Here is a 23,959-nt window from a genome sequence, read left to right on the forward strand (position 1 = left end):
ACATGTATGTTATTTCGTATATTTTTCAATTTATTGATTTTATGGAAAGCACTGTTCATTAAAATGTTGTGTCCTATATTATAGGGCTTGTTTCTCTCTACAATTTCCTGCTTTACAATGTACCCTTTGTATCCGGAAAGGGTTCATAGTTGTATAGTTGTCGATTTTCGAAAGAAATCAGTACATGTTTATTATTTCGTATATTTTTCATTTTATTGATTTTATGGAAAGCGCTGTTCATTAAAATGTTGTATCCTATGTTATAGGGCTTGTTTCTCTCTACAATTTCCTGTCTCACAATGTACCGTTTGTGTCGGGGAAGGGATCATAGTTTCATAGTTGGTGATTTTCGAAAGAAATCAGTACATGTATATTATTTCGTATATTTTTCAATTTATTGATTTTATGGAAAGCCCTGTTTATTAAAATGTTGTATCCTATGTTATAGGGCTTGTTTCTCTCTACAATTTCCTGTTTTACAATGTACCCTTTGTGTTCAGAAAGGGTTCATAGTTGTATAGTTGTTGATTTTCGAAAGAAATCAGTACATGTATATTATTTCGTATATTTTTCATTTTATTGATTTTATGGAAAGCGCTGTTCATTAAAATGTTGTATCCTATGTTATAGGGCTTGTTTCTCTCTACAATTTCCTGTCTCACAATGTACCGTTTGTGTCGGGGAAGAGACCATAGTTTTATAGTTGTCAATTTTCGAATGAAATTAGTACATGTATGTTATTTCGTATATTTTTCAATTTATTGATTTTATGGAAAGCACTGTTCATTAAAATGTTGTATCCTATGTTATAGGGCTTGTTTCTCTCTACAATTTCCTGTTTTACAATGTACCCTTTGTGTTCAGAAAGGGTTCATAGTTTTATAGTTGTCGATTTTCGAAAGAAATCAGTGCATGTATATTATTTCGTATATTTTTCATTTTATTGATTTTATGGAAAGCGCTGTTCATTAAAATGTTGTATCCTATGTTATAGGGATTGTTTTCTCTCTACAATTTCCTGTCTCACAATGTACCGTTTGTGTCGGGGAAGAGACCATAGTTTATAGTTGTCAATTTTCGAATGAAATCAGTACATGTATGTTATTTCGTATATTTTTCAATTTATTGATTTTATGGAAAGCACTGTTCATTAAAATGTTGTGTCCTATATTATAGGGCTTGTTTCTCTCTACAATTTCCTGCTTCACAATGTACCCTTTGTATCCGGAAAGGGTTCATAGTTGTATAGTTGTCGATTTTCCAAAGAAATCAGTACATGTATATTATTTCGTATATTTTTCAATTTATTGATTTTATGGAAAGCCCTGTTCATTAAAATGTTGTATCCTATGTTATAGGGCTTGTTTCTCTCTACAATTTCCTGTTTCACAATGCACCCTTTGTATCCGGGAAGGGTTCATAGTTGTATAGTTGTCGATTTTCGAAAGAAATCAGTACATGTATATTATTTCATATATTTTTCAATTTATTGATTTTATGGAAAGCACTGTTCATTAAAATGTTGTATGCTATGTTATAGGGCTTGTTTCTCTCTACAATTTCCTGTCTCACAATGTACCGTTTGTGTCGGGGAAGGGATCATAGTTTCATAGTTGTCGATTTTCGAAAGAAATCAGTACATGTATATTATTTCGTATATTTTTATAACATAAGGACCCCTTAATATTACCATTATTAATATGAAAGGTTAAATTTAGACTTTAATTATTGGATTTTAAATGCGAAAATAGAATATGAGAAATAGTGTTAATTTTGTCAACCCTGTTACTCTTAAAAGGTACCTAGGAAAAAAATGCATTCAGCCAATTTTGTAGAGAATTTTCTGAGCTTCAATTTTCTGTGGGTATTTTTTGTAGGTGTCATATTTTCCGAGATATAAGCTAAAAAGAGTCATAAAAGTGACATTTAATCCTCCCCTCTCCTCGAGCTCATCGTCTATCGAGAACTTTTGACACATATCAGCCCAAGTCTAGAGAAATTATTTAAAACCATTTTCAAAACTGTGGCATTTTTTTCGACCGATTTCTCTAATTTGACTGGGCTACTAGCAGGTAGATATTTGAAATCTAGAAATGCATTTATAGACTAACAACATAACATATATAAAAAACTTACGTGTATTCCTAGCACTAAGAGCATCACAGACCTCAGTCGAATAACCTAAATTAACTCTACAGGCCTTTTCCAAGTTCAGATTTTGAGTGGCCAGGCTGGCGAAAACGCTCGGTATGATGTAGCAAGCCAGCATAGGTTCTACCGTAATGTTTTCTTTGAGGAAATAGTATTTTTCCGTCCAGTTCATCGATTCCACCGATTTTTCTTTTGGCTTTGATTCATGATTGTTTTTGTGGTTCTCTTCTTTGGGCGTCTTGGATTGTTTGGTTGAAGCTGCCTTGGCCATTCTCGATTTCTTTCTGAAAACCTGAAACATAAAAATCAAATTTCAATCCTTTTGAATAAAAATGCATACTTAAAAATATGAAATACCTATCTTAAATTAATTGTTAGTGGAGTGCCGAGAGACTTTTACCTCGGAATTCAATTACTGTAAATGTATTAATGAAAACCTTCTGTATTGTGTTTTATAGATAAAATACTAAAATGTTTACCCATTTTTTTTTCGTTGTTTTTAATTTTAGTAATTTTAGTAAATTCTTAGTTATATCCCTAATTTTTTAGCTTTTTTAATATTTTTTATAAGAAAATTTATTGAAATAAATGAATCTAATGTAAGCTATACCTATTCTACTTATATTCTAATCATTGAAATTTTGATTGAAATCGAATTATACAGGGTGGCGCGTCATATATGACACGGTTTTTACAAGGAGAACAAAAGTTTATATTGAAATGAAATTTTGTAAGCTTATGTAAATCAATTTAAAGCATTTTCTAAAATTATATAGAGTTCTACAGGGTGTCCCCAAAAAAAAGTTACACATCAAGGTTGTGTTTTTTGTAATGGAACACCTTATATAATAATTGATTTTCGGAACAGCCAGGATTCTAGTAAAAAAATAAAGGCTAGTTTCATTAGAAAAGTATATGACTAAAATGTATAGTTTTTCAAATGCATTCGCCGGCATGAAAAATTGGCATCTTAAAACTTTGATCTACTTTAAAGTTTAATATATTTTGTTCTAATGGGCCGATTTTGATGATTCTTTAAGCAGTAGTATGTAGCCAAATTATTTGACTTTTTAGTATCTCTTTCTAAATTAAAAATGAAACTCATCTGTTCATTATACGAGGGAAAACAAAATGTTGACATTTTGGTGAAAGTTTGAAACACCCTGTGGAATATGTTAAAACAGCAAGAAATTCAAAAATCACTTTATCACCTTTACATCCTTTTTCGATAGTTTGCTTTTCGGTTCATCTCATTAGCTTTATTTTTGGTCAAGATTTCGCTTTTGAAGAAAACACACAACATTTTTTCGTAATGTTTACATTAAGACCATGCCTTTTCTGTTTATCCTAGTCAACAGATCTAGTAAGTTCTGGTCCCGAAGCAAGCCTTCTTGACATATTTGCTTCATTTAGTCTTCTTATAGTCCGTTAGTTAATATGTACGTTCCTTAGGTGAAATTCGTTAAAAATTTAAGGAGCTGGCAAACGACGGTTTCTTAGCGATAAACTTACAATAAGTCGATCGTCTCGATTAGAAGTTCTCATACGAAGGTTCCTGGACGTCTAGGTTCACGTCCTCATGGACGTGGTCATAATTCAAAAACCACTCAGTATACTCTATGGTATTAAGGTATTTTTGGAACAGGAATTTTATAGCAAATTCACTGAACTAAACAAATAATAATATAAAGCATTTAAGTAATTTGAAAAACTAAAACTTAAGTTTAAAAATATATTTGACTCATCCTGTATATCTATAAAAATATTTTTTAAACACATATTTTGTAAAAGGTTTGGAGTGAAAATCTCAAATAGAATTCCTGATACAGAGCTGTTTTGGAACACGGAGCCATCTTGTATGTATGCATTTGTAATATTTGTACCTGTGTGTTTATTGAAATACTCAAGTGAAAACAATGAATTTAAATGGGTAAACTTTATAATATATCTTATTAACAATGCAAAAAGTTTTATAAAAATTCGTTCACAGTAAATAAATTCCGAGGTTTGTATCCGAGAAGGACTTAAAGCACTCCTCTATACAGATTGTATAGAATAGGCGGGGGCCTAATCACAGCGACCTTATAGATCTATTGTGTCCCCTTTTGTTGAGTTCTAATTCAGCAGACAGTCTCAGAGCTTTGACAAAAACCAGTATTTGAAAAGATTTTACAGAGGTTAGCTCTCCATCAGCAATATCAGTCGTACCAAAGTTCACAGCACGAATGGATGTTGTCTCAACGCACTCCGTGAGGATTTGGTTTGGTGTTCCCCCATTTTCCCCACAGAATCTGCATTCGCTGTTGTGTCTTAGCTTCGATCTACTGAGGTGTACATTATGGTATGTATGTCCTGGTAAAAAAAACCATAACAATCCGAAGATTGTTCTTACTTAAATCTAGAAAAATCTCTTTGATGTCCTGAGAAATTTCTTCAAGTGTCTTAAGCGTTGGAGGATTCCCAATGGGAAGCAGAACGGTTGTGATCCAGTTAGTGGAGTGTTCGCTCCTTTTCTAGCTAGATTGTTTGCTTTTTCTTTCATTACTTTTTTATCTATCCATAGATGGGCTGGCACCCAGAATAGGAGGACTTTATTTTCTTTGCCTAATTTAGTCAACTCCTCTGACATTCTTCAAAAAAAACTTCAAATTGATGGTTACTGAGGTGATCGCTTGACTATCGGATAAGATGGATATTTGTTATTTCCGATAGTACCTTAAATTAATTTGTAATACCAGGCTTGTAATACTTTTGGTTAAACTATGGAAATATTATTAAAGTAAAACCTCTGACGAGGGATAGGGGACTCAAAAAACTCACAACCTTTTAAGATGTTTATTTCAAATTTAATTTGCTTCAAAAAAAGAAGGGGGCGACATGTTTCAGGACTTAATAATTCCCATCTTCAGGCCCAGAAAGCTAAAATAATTACAATCAGAATAGTAAACAAATTCTAATAAAGTCATATAGAGGTCAAAATATAAAATACAATCACAAACAAATTAAAAGGTTTAAATTCTTTTTAAAAAAGGTTAAAAAGTTATTTCTACTCTTATCACAATTATTCAATCACAGACAACTTATGGCAAGTTAGTTTGAAAATTAAAACTAAATTACAATCATAAATAGCAATAATGCTAAATTTAAGTTCAACAAAAAACGAAAAAACTTCAAGAACTTTCCAGGTGAGGGGAGCCATACAATCCATTGTAATTAGTTTAAATGACAGAGAAAAAGAACACAATAAGACAATATTTATATCATATTCCAGTGCACAATTCAAAGAAATTTACTTAAACATTAGTCAAATGTATTTTGTAGGATAAATTTTCTGTATTTAGTTATGTTAGTTAGAGTAAGTTAAGAATTATAATTATTTTAATTTGTATATATAGAAATTTAATTTTTATATTAATTTAATTATTATTTTAATTTAATTATAACTATGTTGCAAAATAAAAACACTAAATCACCACAATACACCAAAACACTTTTACTTTTACACTGGACGCGCGTTTCGCTAACCATGTTAGCATCATCAGCAGATGATTAAAAACTGAACCTCCACACCTCCACTGGAAAGGTCAGGTATTTATGAAATTTCTTGTAAAGATTGTAATCAGAAATATGTTGGGCAAACTAGAAGATCAATATTAACTAGATTTAAAGAACATTTAGCTCAGATAAGATATGGTAGACCGGATAAATCTTGCGTTGCCGAACATATTGTTGATAAAGAACATTGTATAGATCTTAATAATTTAAAATTAATTAAACAAGTCTCAAATTACAGGCAATTAGATGCATATGAAAGCATCAGAATTAATAAATGTAAAGATAGTATAAACAGAGACAACGATCCAATTCCTTCAAGTTGTTTGTTCCTACTACTCTAGTGGCGGAAATCTAACTGTTAAGGTTGTCGCCCACTAGACCGCAGCGCGACGCGGCGCGGCGCCATGTGAAAATTTCTTTTGTCTGCTTGCCATGTATTTAAATGGACCAACGCATATTAGAGCGCGCAGCGCAGAAGCGCGCCGCGGGATTTCCGTCAAGAAGTCGGAAGACTTCTCTAGCAACTTTTTTCCGTCTCCGCCGTTTTGGCGCGTTGCAGTGTGCGTACTCACATTGGAAATAATTTTGCATTCGAGTCTTTTCAGTTGGCTTTTTGACTAGGAACTAGTGATACGTATCAATGGTAGAATTGTATTTTTAAAGGTAAATTAGGCAAATCGATTTTCATAAAGGAATATGATATTTTTTTAAGTCTTCCCTCACTAGAGACAGATGGACGAAATGCCGTTCTATCAAAGATTTAATATAATTGAGGGGTGTAGAGGCAAAACCGGCAATCTCCACTTTTTAACAAAAGTGACAATCTCCAATTTTTAAATTCTAATTACCTAAATATATAAAAAAGATCAGGGTTTTTTTCACCACATAACTAATATACACATCAGAATAAATAAGAATTATCAAAAGTATTAGTAATTTGTCTCTTCTGAAAAAATATGATGAGTAGAGATGCTCGGTGTTTTGCTTCTAAAACCCTCAATTGAGGAGTGCGTAAAATGTTTCCTTTATATTTTGTAATACTGAAAAAAATGATCTTGTCTTTTATTAAATCTGGAAAAAGATGGTAAAATTTCCAAACTTCTTTCTTTTTTTGTTAATCGTATGAGTCCAAACTTTTCCTTACCCCCTCTTCCTCTTCCTCTGTTAGAAGAGCACAAAAAATACGCTTTCGTCCGTACTTGAACTCATTGCTTTAAAAACTAAACTACAGTAAGTAAAAAACACTTCGACTATAACTAAATAGCGTTGCCGCGTTTCAAAAGCGCGCTATAGTGGGCGCAGTTCCTTCGCAGCCGGAAAAAAATCTCTTCCCAGCGCCGCGCCGCGCCGCGTTCTAGTGGGCGACAACCTTTACGCTCAGTGGGTTCTGACTCGGTCGGATAGATTTTGCCACGCCCACTCGGTGCCCACTGGGCGAGTATATAAACGCTCAACTTGTAGATTGTACTTTAGTTTATAATCATCTGCTGATGATGCTAACATAGTTAGCGAAACGCGCGTCCATTGTAAAAGTAAAAGTGTTTTGGTATATTGTGGTGATTTAGTGTTTTTATTTTGCTGTGTAACACCAAAGGTTCCAACCCTCAACTGTAATCTATAATTATGTTATTTAAAATAAGAGCATACTCATGAATAATGTTATTTCTTTAATTTTAAAAGACTATAAATAATTTCTATTTTAACTATAGGTATTTTTATAAAGGTTTTAAGTATGCTTATAACTGAACATTTCACATAAAATTGGGTTGGAAAAAACACCATATCAATTATCCATGTAACTATTGCGTATTTAGTAGTTATTCAAGAATTTTTTAATGACCAAAATTTATTTTTAGAAATCTTATCTATAGGCATAATTTTTTTAAAACTATTTTGCTGTTTTGCAACGAGGTTTTGCTATCTCACGCAAATAATACAAATAGACAATCCTTACAGTCCTAAAGGTTGGTACACAAGATATAAAAACCAGATACCAATAAAAAAGTTTAAATACTTTAAATACAAAAAATGTTTATTTTTTAACTCTCCATCTAATAAAAAAATAATATACAGAGTATTAAAAAAAAACAGGGAAAAATTATTTTATATTTTAGAAAGTTTGGCGTAGAATTTTGAAGACCTTAATGTTTGATTTAAGATTACCATATTTATAGCAAAGTAAGTATAGACCTTGTATAATATAAACAAGGGTATAGACCATCTAAAGTAAATACCTAATATAGTTTTGATTTCAAGACTGTTCTTATATTTGTAATAATTTTTTTAGGAAGGTTGAAAAATATATTTTTTTTATTTATTTATTAAGATCTCTAAAATTATCGAAATATATTTACTCATATCTTAGGATTATGTAGAGTGATCTGAAAGGCAGCCAAAAATGCAATAATATACAGAGCGTTCCTTTTAAAAAAAATCATCCACATCAACACTTTTTTGAGCCACCGTATAGAAGTTAAAATATATTCCTGAAATACATCCTCGTACATAACTTAGGTTTAACATACTTCTATTTTTTTATTCTAGTATTTAATTTTTCTATTCTTCTATAATTTATTTTTATCAATATTACAAGGGCAACCATAGTTATCTGTTTTCAACCATTTCTACATAGACTATAGGTTTAGTTCAATAGTTTCTCCATGAAACGTTGGGGCATCTACATAATACAGGATGTTTGTATGCCGCATTGTAATTAAACACTAATTGCTAAGAATTAACTTTACGATGGGCAGAAATTACGTTTAGTTCTAGACTTAACAATATGGCGTTGATATAACCACAGATATAACAATGCTATTGATTATGTAACGCCAATGTTAATGTTTTGCATTGAGGAGAAATCAAGTAAAACACTGTGAACGCTTCTTTGTTTTACTTTTGAAAATTAATGTCAATGTAAAATAACGTGTAATGTAAAATTAATACTATTATCGACTAATAATTAGCAAGAAATGAGGACTCTTAATGCTTTTTTTATAAACTTTTTAAAATGAGATCGATTTTTTTTAATATTAGAACTTTTGGATATTTTGGTTTACTTCAATAGCCAAGCTATATTTTATGTCAATATACAGCCAAATATCTAGACAGGACTTTAAATGCCAAGCCGTGGTTTGGTTTGGTTTGGAACAGCTAATATCAAAAAAAAAAAAATAAACTAGATATTAATTTTAAAAAAATATGTTGGTTTCTTGGAAGAAAATCCTTTTGTATCTCTATGATTTTATGGACTAAATTTTTTATGAGCATCAAGTTTTTTCAACTGCTCCAGATATCTTGTATAACATATAACCAAAATTTGCCAGCTTTATATGCATGTAGGACTCTTAAATGACTTAAAAGTTGATGATCCTTTTTAACGTCGTTGATTGTTGTCATCATATTGCAGAGTTTGAAAATCACTTGAACTTTAAAAAATATTCTCCAGAATCACTCATGATCATTTAAGAGTCGTACAGATTTTTGTATCCCTGCTTAGATTAATTAGATTATAATATTACCTTTAGGAAAGTTTTTATCTGTTTTAAGTTACACCACTGTAAAAATTTGGTTGTGCATCTAAAAGTCGATCTGTATCAAGTTTTTTCCACTATCAAGGGCTTCTAAAAACATTCACTACCCTTAAGAGTAATTCGCCGTCAACCAAACTCTTAGTCATAAACCACCTTTTAAGTAATATTAGCCGAAAGTCCCTATTGTAAAATAATATAGCTTTGTTAGTCATGTCCGTTTCTTTACACAAATATTGTAACGTCTAGACTTTAGTTACCTTCTTAATGAACTTTACCCTAAAAATATTAAAAAGTATATTGTACGCCTCTGGCTATTGGGAAGTCGGAGACTGTAATTAAGGAACTGAAGGAGACACTCCAGGAACACATTATGCATTCATTCAGAAGCTCACTTACTCACAAGGTCAGTCTCAAACACTCTTCCATGATGTACCCTTAACAAACATACTCCAGAACACCACCCACCAAAACCACACTAAATGTAATTGAGGACGAATGGAGCATCACCGACGCTTGGTATCAGGAATGGACGTCGAAACTAGTAGTGGGAACTATCGAATGAATACTATCGAAACATTCGATAGTTGCAATTCATTCGAATAATTCGATAGTTAGTAAGAAAACATTCGTTGAAAACTATTCGAATAAAAATTATCGAATAGATCCGTCATCTGCCTTGAAATATTGTATTCTAGTAATTCGGCAGCAAAAACCATTCATTTATAAAATTCATTCATTTATGAAATTCATTCATTCGTCAGGATCGATTATAATAAAATATTAACTGAATTTTAGTTGTCGCCCGGCGACGTAGGTTTCCAAACCCGACAGCGGTCGGTGGCAATGCTATGAAAGAAGCCGGCATCTTTGATTTTTTGCGGAGTCAGATATAGATAACGACACATTATTTTTTTTATTGAGGTGCTAGTATTTACACAGAAAATACATTATGAAGGGCGCTGTTGCCATATTTTGGTATTAGTTGATATTAGCAAAGAATATTATTGTTTGGCTTTAGTTAGTTAGGGATAGTATGTCTATATATTCTGAATTTTTTTTTATTAATATCCTGTTGTTACACTGCAATAATACTTGTTATTTTGGATGTAAGAAAATGATTTTTAATGTTTTTAAGCAAAGACTGGTTTAATAAATAATAATAACAGTAATAATTTGTTATACCTATTAACAACAAAATTTAAAATGATTTAATATAAATATTTTTTTTAAGTATTAGCAAAATATAAACAACAAATTAGATGTCAAAATTATTTATATTAGATCCTATTTAAAAATAATATAGTCTCTAAATTTTTTGGCAACGTTGGTTTATTGAATAATAATAATTACAGAACTAATTTGTTATATTAACAACAAATTTTAAAATCATGAAATATAAACATTTATTAATTTTCTAATCATGCAGTGTAATGGAACGAAAATATAAATAAAAAATTAGAAATCAAAATTATTTATATTAGGTGCTTTATATTACTATTTAAAAATTATATTTACTTTTACTGGCATTTACTTTAAAAAATAAATGAAATATTTCTTCGCAAAAACTACATGTAAGAGAATTAGCATAAACAAAATACAAACATCGTTAACTTTTTTTTTAAATTGGCACGTGTAAAACTTTCATTTTAATTTTCTCACCCCATAGTTTGAGTTCGATAACCATTTACTTAACCACATTACTTTAATATGATTATTAAGTTCAACTAATTCATATTATTAAAACATCTAAAATACAAATATGTACTTTTAAAATTAATTTAAGTTCATCTCATCTCTCTTAAAAATTGCTACTTCTCAAAATTTCCCATTAAAAAATAGACCATATACCATATAAAATTAAATAATTGAAAGATCGGACTACGGAAAACCACACAACTTTTCGGAAAAATTTTGACCACCTGCACATGCACACAATCGTCAATAAATAAAATTAAAAAATAACTACTATTTTAGTATTTTAACTATTTTAGTAAACGCAAAAATAGCACAGTATTTATACGGTGAAGTTATAAAAATTTGGAAGAACTAATAATGCACTGACGCATAAAAAAATCAAACGAATACTAAATTTCATTTATCAAAAGCATTCGATAGTCGTGGCGCAACGATAACCATTTGGTCGCACGGCGAGGTTGTCACATACGCTTTAGTATACAAATGAATGAATGATTTTATTCGAATAAAACCATTCGATAGTTGAAATAATTCATTCATTAACCATTCGATAGTCTAATTCATTCGATAGTTCCCATCGCTAGTCGAAACAAAGCAGTGACATGCCATGCATCACCAACCCACCACCAGGTTTTGACTTACCAAGGAAAACCTGGTGCACGCCAAATAGAATTAGAACGCAGCATGGCAGATGCGCCTATACTTTACACAAATGGGGCAAAAGTCCAAGCCCCTCCTGCGAGTGCGGTAAAAATCCGACCATCAATTACAAACATATCGTGGAAGAATGCCCTGAAACGGCTTATAACGGTAGACGAGAAGATTTCCTACTGGCAACTCCAGAATCAATAGATTATATTAATTTGTTAAATGTTCGTTTGTAATTTTTAGTATTGAAAATACTTCTGGCCGCGTTTATATGGGACCCATCTTTGAAAAAACGACATGCTCGATGCCACACGAGTTCAATAACCTGCCTAATCAACTTGTCAACACGTAGTCGATAGTTTAGCCGGCATTGATCATCGAAGGACGTTTGAGGGCCGAAATGAGGTCTTATTAATTTATCAGTGTGTGTGTGTGTGTCTGTGGGCCAACTATTTTATGGAAATGGATGTTTGTCTGGGCCGGCGGATAAAGAAAGCCCATATTATTATAAAAAAGAATATGCGTCAAGGCATATGGGTTGTTAGGTACAGTTTGGCTATTTTAATCTAACTCTTTCCGTATGAGAAGCAAGGGACAAATTATAGGTGAGAGAGTGGAATCATATAAATAATAAATTTAGACTAATGCAATATTTTTTCTTGGCGCGTAGGATAGGTAAATGCATTAAAGGGAATAATTAATTAAATCATTAAGTTCCAAAACATGGATCGTTCCAACTCGGATCTCATCGGATCTGCTGATACATTTTGCTAAAATTTAGGCTATTAGGACCTATATTTTTTATGATTATTATTTTTTTAATTAACAACTTAGGCCAAAGAAAACGCTTGCATGGTTTCCACCGCCAACAGGCGTAAAAACACATGAATTCAAGGCGTTGCTAAATATTTATTGGGATAAGATTTTATCCTTTGAATATTGTTGTAAATAATAATTATCATTTAATTAGTGCTAACTTATCAAAGTTCACAACATGGCGAAATTTCAACAAAATCGGTCAATGGATCTTTGGGATATTAATAAAAAAGGTCTATTAGAAAACACCTTGACACCCTGTATCTTTAAAATTATACATTTCCGGACACATGTTTATATGAACTTTTTACCTTAAAACACTCAAAGAATCACCTCCTGAAGTTTGACCAGATACTTAATTAACACCCTGTATTTAAAAACGGCTAGCTAGTGATCTAGTAAGCTATGTTTATTTTAATGGGAAAAAGTACATTTCATAAAAAATAAACAAACTCATAATACAAATACTATACACTAATTAATTACACTTTAATAATTGAAAAATGGTCAGGAGCACTTAAAATCACTTCATAGAATATACCAAATATGCAAAAAAAATCCAATAAAAAAACCACAAATGGCACATTAAAATCTGCATTATCTGAAATCAAACTATACTTAAACGGCTAATAAAATAATAGTGACAGGACTAAATAAAAGTGACAAGACGCCGACATCGATAACGCGATGAGCAGTTTTAAATAATTATTATATTATTCCGAGTTATTATTACATACGTGTTTTACAATTATTGTAATACAGTAGCATTCCTTTAAATAAATTTTAATTTAAGTATTGTTAATATAGTCATATTAATTATTATAGCCCGTATGATTTCTAAAATAAAAAAAAATCAAACGTGTTTTATCAGAATTATTAAATGATTAAAAATAAGTAGAAATAGTTAATATTTATTAACTTCGTAAGTGTTATATTTTAATATAATTAGGACTATCTTAATTTTAAAGTATGGTAAACTTGTATGAGTTTCAATCATTTATATTTAAAATGTTAGGAAAGACAATATAGATTTTAGGCAAGAGGGAAGCCAATATGGGGGAAAGACGTAACTAATAATTAAAAACTTAACAATCTTTTTACTTGATATTTTTCTGGTCGTTCACGTTGCACTTTAACTCTTCATTGTGTCACACACTATCTAAATTTCGGATATGATGCAGAACTGATAAATTGGATTAAATATATTAATTGCAAGGTATGCAAAGAAATATTTTTGTTAACTTTGCAAATACTTAAGGCATGCAATAATTTTAAAAAATTTTGACGTGAGATTACTTCATAATTCTTGGAAGTCTTGAATGATAAAGATTTGAATTATTATGGGTCTGTTTTGTTTAAGAAGCTAACAAATAATTTCAAAAACTCAACTATCAAAATATATTGGTAGCAAATTTTTAAAAGTATGCATAGTTATAATGTTCTATATTGATTGGACATACTGAATGTAAAGTAGGTATAGTTGTTGCAATAGATAATATATTTTGTTGCTTATTTTCAGCACAACAAAATCCGTTATGATGAAACGAAAAAAAAAATAACGCTACTCATATTATGGGTACCTATGTATTTTTAATTTCATAATGATGTTTGAAAATACATAGGTACGTTTATGAGTAGTGGTTGTGACGGTTTTTTATTAGGTATGATGAAAAGAAGCTGCAAACTAAATTATCGTTGGAGCCAACTATATTTTAATTTATTTTTCTACAGTAACTATGCACGGTAGGGGTTCAAAATATGCCTATACTGTGAGGTAACTCCCTTCAGTATAAATTAACATTTACATTCCATGTATCTTCTTGGTCTACCGGCGCGGCACCCCGTTCACCCTTATTCCCTCATTTCTATAAAAAAATATTATGATTTATAACTTTTAATTTTTATTGTGAAAATTGGTGAAAAGTATTTTTTTTGTACGGCGAATATAAATTTATGGGCCATCCATAACTTTAAATTTACACCTAAGTTCGAATATTGGTTAAACCTAGAAATACCCAGGTAATAGCCCAAAATATGCAAAAGAAGAAGTGAGTTTAGGTTAGATTAGAATTAGGTTTTAGTTGATTTTACATAACAAAAAATATAGACCTAATCTAAACTTAAGCTAAACTGACCCCCTTTTTGCATATTTTGGGCTCCTACGTGGGTATAGGAGCCCGTCATAGTGTCGTGACTGTAATCGTGACCAATCACGAATCCGCACACGTTCATATCCATCATTAATATTTTTCTCACTAAATTCTTCACTTTTACAAAAAAACATCACGATAAAAATCAAATATCAAAATTATTTAACGTTGCGAACGTTAAACTTGTTCACTATACGTATCTGGAATATATTTGTGAATAGTGAACAATGATACGTTTACGTTAGACTGCCGGAGTGCTGACGTCACGAATGTCAAATTGCTTTCCAACGAACAAGGTTTAGTTCTTTTATATTTCTATTGAGCTCTTCCAAATGACGCCACAAGTTAATATAAAATGTAAAAAACAGGTGATTGTCGACAACCGCCGACTTCTGTCTGGTATTTTCAATACGCCTACGATGGTTGCGCATGTTGCAAAATCTGTGAATTTTTTCTCTTTTTGTCATATACGTACTTTGTGTCTTAATATGCCATACGCTAAATAAATAAATAACAAATATACTCTCTTTATTTTCGACAGTCTCTCTTTTATTTTCGACGCATTCTTGGCAGTTACATTCGGCAATTTCTATATTTATTTGTAAAATTAATTGTAAAAGGTTTCTAACAATAAAGTACAAAGTATTTAAGAAAAAGTGTAAGTTATTATATCAAAGCAACAGAAGAAGAAGCAGTTTAAACCTCAACATTAGAAGGATCCTCAAGTAGCAGAAATCTCAATATATTGGCAACTTGGAACTTTAACATTGGAAGCAGCGAGTTCTTACAAGATGTATGAAACTGAAAACTTTTGGTTATATCTTATACAAAATATCTAAAGCGATACTTGGTACTCTTGAAAGCTCTTCCACTGTATAACCGATAGAGGCAAAGTAATCTAAACATTTTTTTCGCTGTCCTTCTCAATGGGTTACAAAAAAGTTCCGATGTAGGTACTTTTGCATAAACATTTGCATAAAAAATGCATTTATTATTTTGTTGTTACTTTCGTATCCTTCCCTAAGTGTATATCATTCAATGTCAAGATAAATAAAAACAAAACCAAATCAAGTTGATTTTATTGGTGTGATTTCGTTTTAAAATGAAAAATAAACTCTTATACAGTAGTAAAACGACAATATGCCAATGTAAACAAGAAAATTGAAAAAAAGCAGTTAAAAGTAAGGTAATCCGCAGCGATCGGGTTCTATGAGCCGTCATTACCCTTTAAGGTGTACACAGAAGGCCATCTGGTTTGAGATACGCTTGCCTATTCTTCACTTCCATCATACGTTTAAGGTTCCATCGTATGTACAGGGTGGGTCAAATTCGACGCTTTTAAATGGAAACACCCTTTTCTATAGGAGATAGACAAAAACTAGAATCGATGTCTGGAGCTCAATTTTCATCAAAAACATGATAGTGAAAACCGCACATCAATATCTGTTACCGCTCCGGAGTTACGGGGTGTTTTTCAAAAATGTGCATTTTTAATAAATAGCTGTAACTTTTTTGCTATGGAAAATTTTGTATTTTTATGAAAACATTTTCAAAGCACCTTTTTACATAGAATTTAATGGTTTAAGTATAATTTTTTTAAATTTAATAATTTAAGAGTTATCAACAGAAACATTTATTTTTATTTGGAACACCCTCTATATTTTTAATTAACTGAAAAGAATTTAAAATTACCTTTCCAACAATATAGCACACTTGATATTTTGTTATAATCCCCTTCGAAATACAGAATTTTTAAAATTTCGCCACTTTTAACTAGTAGGCTTTGGACCCCTTATTGATGATATGCCCTTAATGGAACTCGAAAACGTATTTTTCCAGCAAGACGACGCACTGCCTCTGAACACAGAAGTTATCAGCAAATTTTTGCAGCCAATTTCAAGAATAATTGAATAGCTAACCAAGATCCCAGCCGTTGGCCGTCGAGGCCGCCTGACTTAGTGCCCATGGATCTAATTCTATGGATATATTTGCGGAAGAATAAAGGTTCCTTATTCTTCCGTATAATCTAGAGAAGAATTAGAAATACTTAGCAGTTATGAGAGGCGATCTTTCACCCCCACTGAGTTAAGGAATTCCGCGAGAAATGTTCAAAAACTGCCCCGTCTGTCCATACCAGAAGACGGTCGATATATCGAACACCTGTAGCAAAATCTCATGTCTTAGTTTGCTATTTATTTTTATTGTTATTAGATATAGTTTAAATGTGTTGATGTTGGTTAAATATATTTTGAATTGTTATAAAATTCTGCATCTCTCATAGCAAATATTATTTTCGTTTTAATTGATGCTCACAGCAAGAATTTTTTTGCACTACAGCCGGTGCCGTTCAAAGCCTACTTATTTAAAGCGGCGAATTTTTATATACTCTGTATCTCGAAGAGGAATCGAGCAAAATATCAAGTGTGTTATATTTCTGGAAAGGTAATTTTAAATTCTTTTCAATAAATTAAAAATATACAGGGTATCCCATATAAAAAAATCAAATTTTCTGTTGATAATTCTTAAATTATTAATTTAAAAAAAATTATACTTAAACCATTAAATTCTACGTAAAAAGGTGCTTTGGAAATGTTTTCATAAAAATACAAAATTTTTCATAGTAAAAAAGTTACAGCGATTTGTTAAAAATGCATATTATAGAACGGTAATAGATATCGATATGCGGTTTTCACCACCATGTTTTTGACAAAAATTGAGCTCCAGACACCGATATTAGTGTTTGTCTATCTCCTATAGAAAAGGGTGTTTCTATTTAAAAGCGTCGAATTTGACCCACCCTGTACATGGCGTTAAGTAAATTGCAATTGTAGTTTTTTTAAATAAATCGCAAATAAAAATTATATATGTATAGTATTTCTCCAATTTAATAGATAAACCTAGGTTGAAATTAATATATTAGTTACACCTGTTCCCTGATACCTGTTCTACAAAGTCGATGCAGAGGGTCAGGGTCAGAGGGTCAGGGTTTAAGATTTATTTCTTTGAATGCTTTTAATAATTGTAGATTGTATGGTAGGGGGAAGTTAATCACTGCAACCTTATAAAGGGTGTTTCAAAAAACATGTGCCATCTCTCGTGGGGAGATTCCTCACGTAAAAATAAGATTTATTTGTCATATCAACATAATCCGATTCTGCTTTGTTTGATTGGATTCAGAATCAATTATGTTTAAATTCATGTTTTAAGGAACTAACGTGCCCAGTGGCGTAGAGGTACAGCTCTCTTCTACCAATTCAAAGGCTGTGGGTTCGAATCCTACAACCGGCATTTCCATCAGCCAACTATCTATAGGTACAGTTGTACAAATATAGGAAGAGACTTGGGGATAGCACCTTGGATTGATAGCACCGGTCGCGTGTTATTTTATTTTTCTCACGTCTCTAGCTATACTTGTTAAGTTGTACTATATATCTATATATATATAAAATCCTTAAGTGACTGACTCACTCATTAATCACGATCCTGCTCAAACCACTTAACGTAAGAAGCTCAATTTTGGCACACAGGTTGATTCTAGGGTGTAGAGGTTCGATGAGAAGGGATTTTTCGAAATTCCAGTTCTAAGGGGGTGAAACCACCCCTCAAATATTACAAAAATTTTTATTTAAAAAACGGTCAAGTTTCCGAAAAAAAAACACTTAAACACATATATTTTATTTTGTTTTTTTACATATTTTAAGATTTTTTAAAAATGTATACAGAGTGTTTCGAAAAATCTGGTCATTGATTAATCACGATCCTGCTTAAAGCGCTTGACGTAAAAAGCTGATTTCGAAAACGGATTGACTTTAGGGTGTAGAGGTTCGATAAGAAGGGATTTTTCGAAACTCAAATTCTAAGAGGGTGAAACCACCCCTCAAATATTAGAATATTTTTTATTTAAAAACCGGTGAGTTTTTCGGAAAAACTCTTAAACACGTAATTGTATTTTGTTGTTTTACATATTTTAAGATTTTTTAAATATTTATACAGGGTGTTTCATAAAATATGACCATTGAGTAATCACGATTCTGCTTAAACTGCTTGACGTTTAAAGCTGATTTTTGGCAAACGGATTGACTATGGGGTGTAGAGGTTCGATAAGGAGGGATTTCTCGAATCTCAAATTCCAAGAGGGTAAAAACGCCCCTCAAATATTACAATATTTGTTATTTAAAAAACGGTTAGTCTTTCGGGAAAACGCTTGGACACGCATAATTTATTTTGTTTTTTTATATATTTTGAATTTTTTTAAAAAATCATACAGGGTGTTCCAAAAAGTTGGGTAATTGATTAGCCACGATTCTTCTTAAACTGCTTGACGTAAAAAGCTTATTTTTGGCAAACGGATTTTTCGAAAGTCAAATTCCAACGAGATGAAACTACCCCTCAAATATTACCAAGTTATATAATAATATCGCCATATTGTTTTTTCTCATGCTGACATAAATGTGAGAAAATTTTATCCAGTTTTTATGTTAATGGAAATTCTTGCTTTGCTTTATCATCACCATCACAAATGATAAATTCGACGCGAACGATGTCGCGGGTACACGCTATTTTTAATAAAATAAAAATAGTTTGGGTACCTAGGTCGACTCAGCCTTAAATGAGTACTTGGGATTCACAATCCTGAGGTAATAATAGGCGGTTGAAGCGTAATGCTAGCCACATTACCTTCCTTGTATACCGAACGGCTCTACATGATAAGCTGTACCTTGCTACTCCCAAGGCGTTAAACTCTATATTCTCGAGCTATTATTATATTATTATTATAAAAATAACTAATGTTTTATAAACAAAATAATTAAAATAAATAGTCAAAACATAATTTTTTTTCTCAATTTCTTTCCAACTTTTTGGCGCATACTGTATGAGAAGTACTACAGTTAGCGGCATTTTTAGTCCCATATATTATTTTAGTATCTATACAAAACAATATATTTAATAATTTCTATTTCATAATTGTATGCATCCAAGGACAGTTTAAATCATATACCAACCGTTATACAAGGTGATTTTTTATGTTTGTCTCAGCTGAAGCACGGATTTAATGGTATTTAATAATCATTTTGATTAATTCAATTTTAATGTTAATAGCATTTAATTTTCTACTTTACGTAACTGAAAAAAAAAAGAGTTGTAAAATTATATATCTGATTTTATATGGTATTGTTGCATGCTGGTTGTACGATGTGCAAAATTAATGGGGCAATTACCCTGTCAGGAAACGATTAGAAAATATCATCACACAATTAAAAAAATATAAAATACAATAATTATACATATTAATACATTAGATTTGAAGGATTCGTATTGTATTACTATATAACGTACCTTTATAAATAGTACGTACATTAATAATAAATAAAACAATAGAGTACTTTTCTTGTAAACCTACATTTAATATAATTATAGTAAATTTAGAACTAAGTATACAGGGTCCGGCAATAGTGCGTCGAACATCTGTCATCTGTAGCTCCTAGAATAAAAAACTTGAAAATTTTGTTTAAGTGCAAACCTAAAGTATGTACCAGGATGTATTTCAGGAAAATATTTTAACTTCTATAGGGTGGCTCAAATAAGTGTGAGTGGACCTGGATTTTTTTAAATGGTATATTATTGCCCTGTATGCCCTGTATATTATTGCATTTTTGGCTTCCTTTCAGATCATTTTACATAACCCTAAGATATGAATAAATATATTTCGATTAGTTTCAGAGATATTAAAAAATAAATCAAAAATATATATTTTTCAGCTCTTCTTAAAAAAATTATTAAAAATACAAGAACTGTTCTGAAATCAAAACTATATTAGGTATTTACTTTAGATGGTCTGTACTTACTTTGGTACCATATTTGGTACTTACTTCAGGTATATGACATACTTAATAAAAGTTGAAGAGCTTTGCAAAATCTATCAGAAAAAATCAAAATATATAGGGTGTACCATTTAAAGGAATTTAGATTTTTTAATTTTAAGTAGTTGAAATTCATAAATATATTTTAAACACCCTGTAGCATTTAACTAAAATATCTTAACATATATCTTCTTTTTAATCTCTATAGAACTCTCATACCAAATTTTGGTTTTCCAATTCAGAAACAATGGTACCACTGACAATTTTTTACCACACTGCAATTTAACATTTGTTTAAACAAATTTAAATATTACCAAAAATATTAATTTTAGGTATATAACATTATATATAAAAAAGTTATAGAATTTTACGCAGAATCTAAAAACGAAATAAAAAATAGGGTGTTGCCTTTAAAAAAGCATTTGTTATATCCGCCACACTTTTTTGAAGCACCCTGTATAATCTATAATAATTTTAAAATGTGTATCTTAATCTTCCCTATAACTTTTGTATTTAACATTTTTTTGTAAACCTCGAAACAAATGAGATAATGGATTTACTCTATCGTTGACTCACCCTGTACTTATAATAATGCTGCCTATAATAGGCAGCGTTAAGGTTGATTCTCACTATATACCTTCCATATCAGCTCCCTTCCGTTTCCCTTCCGTTTACATTAAATATTATATCATGTAAATGAATAGGATAATGCACACTATCCGTTCCGTTATCCTTCCTTTCCATACATTTTTTTGGCGGACGGACTGAAGCATATCGGAAACAGCGTTGTCAGGTTCTTACATTTGTACCAGCTCTGTTAGAATTTTAATGATATTTATTTATTCTTTCACCTCTTAATTAAATCTGTTACCTTTTTCAAAAGAAACAAATTTTTAAAATAAAACTTTCGTAATGATATAAATTGTACAATAAAAAGTATGGAACTGATACGGAACGGAAGCTTACGTATAGCGTCAATACAATAAAAATACGGAACGAATATGGAATGGAAACGGAAGGTATAGTGAGAATCAACATTCATGCAAGACCTGGCAAGAAGGACGAACAACAGATGGACCACAAAAATTACAGCATGGTACCCACGAGGAATTAAGAGCCCTAGAAGAAGACCAAACCTCAGACCATGATTAGGAAATTAGCAGAGATAACTTGGGCCCACATAGCCAACAATAGACTATAAAGAGAGTATCTAAATATGTGAGGGAGGCTACACCATAATTGAAAAAGGTTGAATAAGCTGAAAATGATGATGATGATAATAATGCTGCGAGCGTCTCACTTGTACGCTGCTTGTATAGGTAGTATTGACTGTTCTGTCAAGTCGAGTTATGGCACGAATGGTTGTCGTCGAGGCTTTTTAACATCAAAATTGCATCAAAGTATGTAGCCTGGCTGTAAAAAAATGGTACTTGATGCTATGAAGCTTGTATGTCAAAAGTTGACGTATAATATGTCATTCTATTCAGAGTGTCATTTTCTATCGAATAAAGTAAAAATATACCAAGGGTCCCGTTTAAAAATCAAAAGTTGTAGCCATTTCCGGTGAAACAGTAATTTATGTCATATACTAACATACCAAATCTCGTTTTTTTTTATCTCAAGAAATAATAAAGTTATAGGGGTGAGCCACTTTTGAGAAGAACCCGGTATACAGAGCTTGTTACTTTTATGTCCTTTTTTTCATTTTACATATTTCTTGACTTGTTTTTTAACCATCGCCTTCTTATTGAAATTGTTGCATAAATATTTAAAATGAGCTCTTCATTGAGAGTAAAATGCGTACAAACATGCGATTCAATGTACATGGTGTCCCAATTTGTATTGGATCAAGCTTTACTGCAATCGTTTACGTACTAATTTTTTGAAATCCGTTCCACGTTACAGATTTGTCTATTTTTTTACCCCTATTTCTTTATTATATGTATTGTATTGATTTCCTATTATACAGGGTGTCCCAGAAATAAGTGCAACTATTTTCAGGGGTGGTAGATCTCGATAAAAGAAACATATTTTCTCTTTATCGTTTTTCAAATAAGTCCAAAATAACGGAGTTATTTTACTTTGAAAATTTCCAAAAAAAAATATTTTTTGCTAAAATTTTGAGAACCACTGGATCTTTTCTGAATTATCTTTCTTGTAAATTTAATCTAATATATATGTTGCCATATTATCAAGAAATTATGTTTTTTAACTAAAAATTAAAAAAAAATCCAAAAAATTTTTCAAATAATTTCGAATTTTCAAATTTTTTTTTCGCGAAAAAAACCTCATAGACGTGTTTCTAGGGTTGAACTATACTACCAGTTAAAATATTTGCACTTATTTCTGGGACACCCTGTATTGCAGATGTTTTTAATATAGGTTTCCGAATTAGCTCTCTTTTACCAATGTTGGATGGTTCGAATTATAGTGAAGCAGGGTTGTCCTCATTGGAAAAAGGGAAACCTCATTGGAAAAAGCGTAAATTTAAAGAAGCCGTTTTTATAACAATAAATAAGGACCATGGAAATCCGAAATTCTTTTAGTCTCAACTATTTCAATCATTATTAAACGCCTCGTACTTAGTTTGGTAATTTTATGTACTATATTATTTATGAAATAACAACAAACTATTATTAGTGGGTAGGTTTCTTGTAGACTCATGTCTACAAAGTTTTCTATTTGTAAAGTTGCTGGAAAGGGGTTGGACAAAGTCCTTTTTAGCTAACAGTTAGCGAACCCGTTTTGTAGATCTGTAAATTTATTGCTTTATTCCTACCCTATCGCTGTTATTTTATTATATTTGTATCATTTGCGGTTTATGTTTATTTTTTGTAACAATATTATAATTTGATAAAATTTTCCATAACTAATTTGAAGCTGAAAAAATTTATAATTAGCGTGAATAAGCAATTTATATTAGATTGGTATCAAAATTCGAGGTTGTTGCAATCTAGTTAGACTAAAAAGCAAAATAAAATCCTAATAATGCTAGACTGTAATATACAGTAGTAGTAGTCAGTATATTTTTTGTGGAAATATATGAAAAAAAACTGTATCTTAGAAATATTTGGTTCATGATAATATCTTAGCAATCTGCTATAAAACTATTAAAAATTTCAGTATGTTCTATGATATACAGGAGGGCTTGAAAAAAACGAAATTCGCTTTTTATATTCACTGACTCTAAATTTATAATTTGAATTTCCAAAATAATAATTTTTTTTATTTAGGTAATTTGTAAATAGATTATTTTCAGTTAATTAATAGTCCTGCCTAAATATAATTTACAAGTATGCAATTGAAAAATGTATATTATATATGCTTGTGAATGTATTGTACAGAGTGGGCCAAATTGAATAATTTTAAAGCGGATAAACAAAAACTGCGATATTATTGCGATATTTAAACTGCGGTATTCATTTTTAACAATTTTCATCAAAAACATAATAGTAAAAACCGTACATCGATATCTGTTACCGTTTCAGAGTTCAAGGGTGTTTTCCGAAAATGTGCATTTATAAAAGTCGCCTTAACTCATTTGCTATAA

The 23,959-nt window shown here is 30.9% G+C and overlaps 1 protein-coding gene across 2 annotated transcripts in view; it reads right to left on the bottom strand.

Annotated features, from left to right (window-relative positions):
- Positions 1-23,959, bottom strand: part of LOC115879386 (proton-coupled folate transporter) — a 109,297-nt gene that overhangs the window by 43,496 nt on the left and 41,842 nt on the right. For both annotated transcript variants that reach the window (XM_030896180.1, XM_030896191.1), the window contains exon 2: positions 2,137-2,443. In XM_030896180.1, the coding sequence (XP_030752040.1) occupies positions 2,137-2,443 (307 nt within the window). The remainder of the gene's footprint in view (positions 1-2,136; positions 2,444-23,959) is intronic.

This window comes from Sitophilus oryzae, unplaced genomic scaffold, assembly GCF_002938485.1.
Source record: "Sitophilus oryzae breed Bouriz unplaced genomic scaffold, Soryzae_2.0 scaffold_1067_pilon_pilon, whole genome shotgun sequence".
Lineage (NCBI taxonomy): Eukaryota > Metazoa > Arthropoda > Insecta > Coleoptera > Curculionidae > Sitophilus > Sitophilus oryzae.